The sequence below is a fragment of the Lepus europaeus genome, chromosome 14 (assembly GCF_033115175.1).
Source record: "Lepus europaeus isolate LE1 chromosome 14, mLepTim1.pri, whole genome shotgun sequence".
NCBI classification, from domain to species: Eukaryota; Metazoa; Chordata; class Mammalia; order Lagomorpha; family Leporidae; genus Lepus; species Lepus europaeus.
Window position 1 is genome coordinate 77,716,966 of NC_084840.1, and position 7,217 is coordinate 77,724,182.

Sequence of the window (7,217 nt, forward strand, 5' to 3'; positions counted from 1 at the left end):
TCCATGAATCACACCCTTTGTATATCCCACATAGACACAAGTTGGTTGGTGTCCTCAGTAATTCCTAAGTAGTTAAACAGCTCCTAAGATTTAAAAAAATAGATATTCTGTAGGGAAAGAAGTTAGTGTATGGGGCAAGAGGCTGCAGGGAAAGCCATGAAAGAGAAACATCCCTTTTGCCACGGTTTCCCAACTGGTAAATTGCAACAGTTTGGCCCATCACAAGACACTGTTCTGTGAGTCATAGTGTATTAAGTAAGGCTTCTTAAAATCCTTACTTATGTGCTTTTTTGAAAAACATATGTAGACAATGGTTGGAGGTTTGAGCCACAAAGCCATGATCCAAACACTGGCAGTTACTTGTTGACTTCTTATCTAGTTGTAAGTATGAGAAATGTTTGTATTCCTGTCTGGTCTTAAGCCCTTGTCCATCATGGGACTATCTCAGTCATAGGTTGTCCAGGGATGCCAACCCATGTTGGCCAGGGCTCCCCAGGAGACTGGTGATCACCTGCCTCCTGCTGCTGCCCTTGTATTATTTCATAGACACACCTCTCTGGCAGCCAGTGTAGGGGAAGAAAGAAATGCTTAGTAGTCTTTTTCCCACTACATTGCTGTGCTGGCAGCCAAATGGAGGGAAAACAATTGGCTATTAATTATCTGCTTTTCTATACATAATCATAATTGTACTCACATTAGTTTCAGATCCTAGAGGGACTAAAAGCTGGCCATATTATTAGGTTCTCTGCATACTTGTTAACTTCAGAGAAAGGAGAAAAATAGTGGGGGTTCAGTAAACCATAGAGCATATTTTATTGAGGGTGGTTTTTGAATCATTTTTTATTTATCCTAATATTAAAAATAAGACATAGTTAAAACAAAATAATGTACAAAGATATTATAATTATAAGAAAATTAAAAGCATTGATGATTGTATTGCCCAAAGTATTCTCTATTAAGAGTTTAGCCCATGATTATCCAGGTGCTTCTTCTATGAAAATATACAAATAAATACATGTATAAAATTTTATATAATACATTTATACATAATGTAAAATTTTAATAAACAAAATCATACACAGAGTTTTATATCCTGATGTTTAAAAATTCACCATGAATACTCTTCTATCTCTATACCCTCATTTATAGGCTGCATATTATTTCATATCATGGATGAAAGATAAGATATTTATATTATTCAAATTGGATAAGACTTTGGAACTTATGCAAGTTGTTAAATTCCAAAGTCATGGGTTGATGGTGCTAAGGTAGAGACCTAGTCCAGTTATAGTAGGTAGGAAGTGGGTCTGGTGGAATGCTCTTATGTCACTGGAGGCATGCCTTTGGAAGATAGCTCTCAATAAGAGAGTTGATTATAAAGGCTGGGTAGGGCCTAGCCACTCTGTCTTCTGTCTTGCCACATAGTCCTTCCTCTGCACATACTCAATCATTGCCATATTCCAGCCTCACTACATGGGCTGAACTCATGAGAGCTGCCTGATCCTGGACTGTGAATCTTCAAAATCATAAACCTAATAAAGTTCCTTCCTCCATAAGCACCTGTATTAGGTGCTTAATTGTAAAGATGAAAATGGACTAATAGAGTGTTTATAATCAATCCCCTTTGGTTGGTAATTTAGAATAGAGATACTTTATATTTTTAAAGACGTTTTGGGATCAGAATTCTAAAGCTTAGGCATCTAGAACCACTGTGCAGTCAAGAATCCCCATTTTTTTTAAAGATTTATTTATTTATTTGAGAGGCAGAGTTACAGAGAGAGAGAGAAAGGGAGAGAGAGAGAGAGAGAGAGAGAGAGAGAGGTTTTCCATCTGCTAGCTCACTCTCCAAATAAACACAATGGCTGGAGCTGGTCTGATCCAAAGCCAAAAGCCATAAGCTTCTTCTGGGTCTCCCACGTGAATGCAGGGGCCCAAGCATTAGGGCCATCTTCCATTACTTTCCCAGGCCATAAGCAGAGAGCTGGATTGGAAGAGGAGCAGCCCAGACATGGACCAGTGCCATATGGGATGGTGGCACCACAGGTGGAGGTTTAACAGACTACGCCTCCAGCTCAGCCCCCAAGAATCCCTTTCAATCAGTAAAATGAAACAAAGGGGAAAAAACAGTCCTTCATTCCTAGCTAAATATTTTACTAGGTGACCTTAAGAAAGCAACATGTGCAGTCTTTGCCCAGTTCTCCCTACTGCAAAAGAGTTATAAGAACCTCTCCAGGGGCTGGCTCTGTGGCACAGTGGTAAAGCCACCGCTTGCAGTGCCGACACGACATCCCATATGGGCACCAGTTCTAGTCCCAGCTGTTCCTCTTCCAAGCCAGCTCTCTGCTATGGCCTGGGAAAGCAGTAGAGGATGGCCCAAGTCCTTGGGCCCCTGCATCCACGTGGGAGACTCGGAGGAAGCTCCTGGCTCCTGGCTTCGGATTGGCGCAGCTCCGGCCGTTGTGGCCATCTTGGGGGTGAACCAGCGGATGGAAGACCTCTCTCTCTGTCTCTACCTCTCTCTCTGTAACTCTGTCTTTCAAATAAATAAAATAAATCTTAAAAAAAGAACCTCCTCAGAATATTTTATGAGTAATAGAACTACTAGGGGCAAAACCATGCATTTATCCAAAGCCCCATCATGAACAGAGCTATAAGTTGTGTAGAGGGACAGCTTCAACCTACCAGCAGAAATAATATCTCAAGGTTATCTTTCAACCAATGTACAATGCTGTACAAGTACAGCAATAAAACTAATCCTCAGGGACTCCTGGTCTGTACCCCTTCTACCCCATCCCCACATCTGTCAGAATTTGAAGTCGTGAACAAGATGGAAGCAGGAAAGGGTGAACTCTGGTCACTGAGGTGTCATCCACACAAATGGCTCTCAGGTACCCATCACTGTCTTTTTCTTCCGTGTACCTCCTGGTCCCAGAACCCTTTCCCAAGGCTGCCCGGGGACTCCCTGGCCCGAAGTCCTGCTACTCAGGGATCCACAAGCCTCTCTTCTTCAGGAAAAGATTCAAAGTTCAGGGAATCTTTCAACCCTCCTATTCCTTTTCAGGCAAAACTCCTCTCTTCCTCCTGTCCACACCCTCGCTTAGGCTTTGTGGGAACCCCCAGCAGGAAGGAAATTATCTTGCAAGTAGATCTTCCCCTGCAAATAATTTTCTTCCCTACCACAAACCCCTTCCAGGCAAGGAAGTGAAGTGTTTCTTTTTTTCTACTTGGATGGAGAAAGGGGGGAAATTCAGAGAGGAAGTGAATGAATCTCTCCAACTATAATCCTGCCATATTCTTTCCTCACCAATTCTGTGTTCGTATAAATGCAAGTTCTTTCCCATCCAGGACCCCAACCCCTAGCCCCGACATACCCAGCAACAAAATGAATGAAGGTTCAGCTCCTCATTTTACTCTGGTTTCTCTTGGAGTCCCACAGGCAAAGCAACTTCTGCCTTCAGAGAGGTCAGTTTCACAGACTTCTGGGAGACAAGGAGCTGAGTTCACATGCCTGGTGAACAGCCACACGTCCTTCCCCTCGGTGTCTCCTCTCGGAGATGCCCCTGTCTTCAGCTCTGGCTCCAACACCACCCAGGGGTCAGACAAGCCCTTTACTGAAAGCTTCTAGGATGCCCATGGATCAGAGAAAACAGTGAAAACTCCTCATGGAGCCCTGAGGTCTCCTCTGCCTCTCCTTCTTTCACCTCCTTCCTTCTCTTCTTCCTTGCCTCACTGGTCATTTGTCTGTTTCTCGGCCTCAGCATGCCTCTCACCCCAAGGTCGCCCTCTCTGCAGAGAGGCCATCTCAGCCAGTGTTGTGCTCTCCATTACCACCTTTTATTTCCTTTATAGTATTTATCAAAAATCTTTAACGACCTTACTCAAGCTTCTCTGTTAGTTTACTTTTTTTCTTTTTTTTTTTTTTTTTTTTTTTTTTTTTTTTTTTTTTGACAGGCAGAGTGGACAGTGAGAGAGAGAGAGAGAGAGACAGAGAGAAAGGTCTTCCTTTACCGTTGGTTCACCCTCCAATGGCTGCCACGGCCGGCGCTCTGCGGCCAGCGCATCAAGCTGATCCGAAGCCAGGAGCCAGGTGCTTCTCCTGGTCTCCCATGCGGGTGCAGGGCCCAAAGACTTGGGCCATCCTCCACTGCACTCCCGGGCCATAGCAGAGAGCTGGCTTGGAAGAGGGGCAACTGGGACAGAATCCGGCACCCCGACCGGGACTAGAACCAGGGGTGCCGGCGCCGCAGGCGGAAGATTAGCCTATTGAGCCGTGGTGCCGGCCTCTGTTAGTTTACTTTCAATGGACTATGAACTTCATGAGGATTGAAGGAGATCTGCTCTGTCCTCTGTTCCCAGCTTCCAGACTAGCACCTGTATACAGTAGGCACTCAATACATACTCATGAATGAGTGAGTGAATGGATTGGAGAAAGTCCTTCTCCCACCTGTTAGGTAAGAATGCAGACATTCACATGGTGTGAAAGAGGCTGGAGAGAAAAATACAAGGAGCATGGCTTGGAAGCAGCCTAGTATTTACATATTAAAAGTCTTGCCCAAGTCTGCTAACCTGGCAGAGGGGTTCTTGCTCCTAGAGATACCCCAGTCCAGAGCCAAGGGAGCTATTCGATTCTATAACACTGCATAATAAAACCTCAGGAGTTCCACAAATTTCACTTTGACCACACATTTGTCCAGTGGTATCCCAAAACAACAGGGAAGGAGAAGGAGAAACAGTGGGAAAAAGTGGGCCCTATACCCATATAAACCCCACTCTAAATGCAGCCTGGGCACTCAGTGCCTTGCTGAGTTGCCCACCTGGCCTGTCAGCTGCACCGTTTCATTATACTTGGCTAGCTTTCTTACAGCCAATCTGTCTCACATTTGAAATTCTTTTCTTACATGGGACAAGAACCTGTGCTCCAGCAGCCTCAGAGAGCTCATTCGTGTCTGTCCTGGAGGTAAGAAAACACTGTTTCTACCTGAGGAATAAGAAACCTTTCTCCTGCTCTGAAAACCTTCTGAGGCTCTGGAAACCAAAAATGGGGAAAAACAACTTCTGCTTCTGGTTCTGCAAAAAACCTCAGCTAAAGGGGAGAAAGGATGTGGGCTGGTATTGTCTGAATGAAGACTGGGAGATTGGGGGCAGGTAGAATATTGGAGCATTGAAGGGGAAAGGGAAAACTCCAGGAGTTTTTAATTTCCCTAAATAGCAGGATTGAGGGTATCATCACAGGTGGCTCTTGCTGGCCATGCTGGTGCCACAGCGGAAAGCTGACTGTGTTTCACAGAGAGGGCGTGGCGTCAGCTCAGTTAGCAGGCCATTCTGGCTCCTGCTCCTGGCTTCCTGTCTGAACAGGACCCAGCCTTCAGGCAACCACAGGGGCGTGGGTGTCTGTGAATGGCAGCCCAATCCTGCAAAGCCACTGGATTGGGAGGACCCTGCTCCTTCTTAAACTTCAGCGATTCAAGCTGGGGCTAGAAAGCCAGGCAGCCAGCACCTCTTGGGATCTCCTCCTGTCCTTTCAGCACCGAGGAGCCCAGCAGAGACCAGCCCAGCCACTCCAGCCACATTACCCACATACCCTGCCAGCATGACTGACCAGCTGACCGAGGAGCAAGTGGCCACATTCAAAGAGGCTTTCTCCCTCTTTGACAAGGATGGAGATGGCAGCATCACCACCCAGGAGCTGGGCACTGTCATGCGCTCCCTGGGCCAGAACCCCACCGAGGCAGAGCTCCAGGACAGGGATGGCAATGGCACAGTGGCCAGGAAGATGAAGGACACGGACAACGAGGAGGAGATCCGGGATGCCTTCCGCATGTTTGACAAAGATGGCAATGGCTATGTCAGTGCCGCTGAACTGAGACATGTGATGACCAGGCTCGGGGAAAAGCTGAGTGATGAGGAAGTGGACGAGATGATCCGGTCAGCAGACATGGATGGAGATGGACAGGTGAACTATGAGGAGTTTGTTCGCATGCTGGTGTCCAAATAAGGCCCCGTTGCTCAGGGGCCACCTCTCCCTGCAGCAAGAACCTCGGACTCCTGCTTGTTCTTCCTCTCCTCCAGCTTCCTGTTTGCTTCTCAGGCAAAGTCGATTCAGTTCACCATTCTGCATCCTCTCCTTTCTGCTGAACTTCTACCTGCTCCTCCAGAATGATACAGAACATCTTCAAGCCCAACACACCAGGAAATCCTCCCATCACTCGGGAGTAGAAGCAGTACAGGCTTTACTCCGCTGGAGGATGGCCCAAAGGATGGTGAAGGTTGTGCTGAGTCTTCCATCTGCCAGGATGGGCACAGGTGACGTCTTAGAGTTCCCTGGGCTGGATTCCTGCAGGCACTCAACACCAGGACCACTGTATCCCTGGGGTCATTCCAGAGTTCCTGCAGCCCCGAGGACTGAAGGCTTTACCTGCTGTCAGATTTGGAAGGGTGGGAGACATCTTGGGCATGGAGGGAGAGATGTGATGGAGACTTTGACAATTTCAGTAAGGCCTCCTGGAAAACACCACTTTCCTTCCACATGGCACTCGCTGGCTCCACTCTGTCTTCACTGAACCACTGTGACTCATCTTCTGAGGCAGGGAGTAAAACCAGGGTCAGTTGTAACATGTTCACATTCATCTGGAAAGAGGGAATGAAAGGGAGAGGGAAGCTGCAGTGGAATAAACAAGACACTTATGTTCTATTTTGCTTCCTTTTTTTTTTTCTGGTTCCAACTGAAATGATCTGTGTTAATTCTGGGGTTAAACTGGGCAGGAATCTCCATTGTTATTTTTTTGAAAATGCAATGAATTCCTGTACTGATGGGTATAACAAAAAGAAAGAAGTGTGGATAAGGTAAATGTTGAATATGTACTTTCAATAAAATAAATGCTTTGGTAGCAAAGAGTGGCTAAAAATCCATGTGGAGCTCCTGGAAGACCTGCATGGCTACAGTTGAGAAGGAGCTCTGGTGATCACTTTCGTTCCTACTGGTGGTATGATGTGCCCATTATGGTTGGATGATAGTGAGGGCGTGGATGCTAACTGCAGGTCCAGCACACATGGTGCAAAAATCACTCAGAAACCATTAGTCCTGCTTTAGTACTGGTCATGCCCAAAGGTCAGAGGCCTTGTCAGAGCTCATTTTAGTGCTAAAGGGAAGTCGTATTTTGTAAGGTAGACATCAGATTGGGTTTCATCAGAGATGGCCAATGCTGGATAAATCTTCT

The 7,217-nt window shown here is 46.3% G+C and overlaps 1 protein-coding gene across 1 annotated transcript; it reads left to right on the forward strand.

Annotated features, from left to right (window-relative positions):
* The first annotated feature begins 5,442 nt into the window (after positions 1-5,442).
* LOC133773596 (calmodulin-like protein 3) lies at positions 5,443-6,832 on the forward strand. The gene has a single exon (XM_062211031.1). The coding sequence runs from the start codon at positions 5,591-5,593 to the stop codon at positions 5,993-5,995; it is 405 nt and encodes a 134-aa protein (XP_062067015.1). The 5' UTR covers positions 5,443-5,590; the 3' UTR covers positions 5,996-6,832.
* The last annotated feature ends 385 nt before the right edge of the window (positions 6,833-7,217 follow it).

Excerpts from the sequence above, each read along its gene's own strand:
- LOC133773596 (XM_062211031.1), top strand. The coding sequence starts at position 5,591 with ATGACTGACCAGCTGACCGAGGAGCAAGTGGCCACATTCAAAGAGGCT.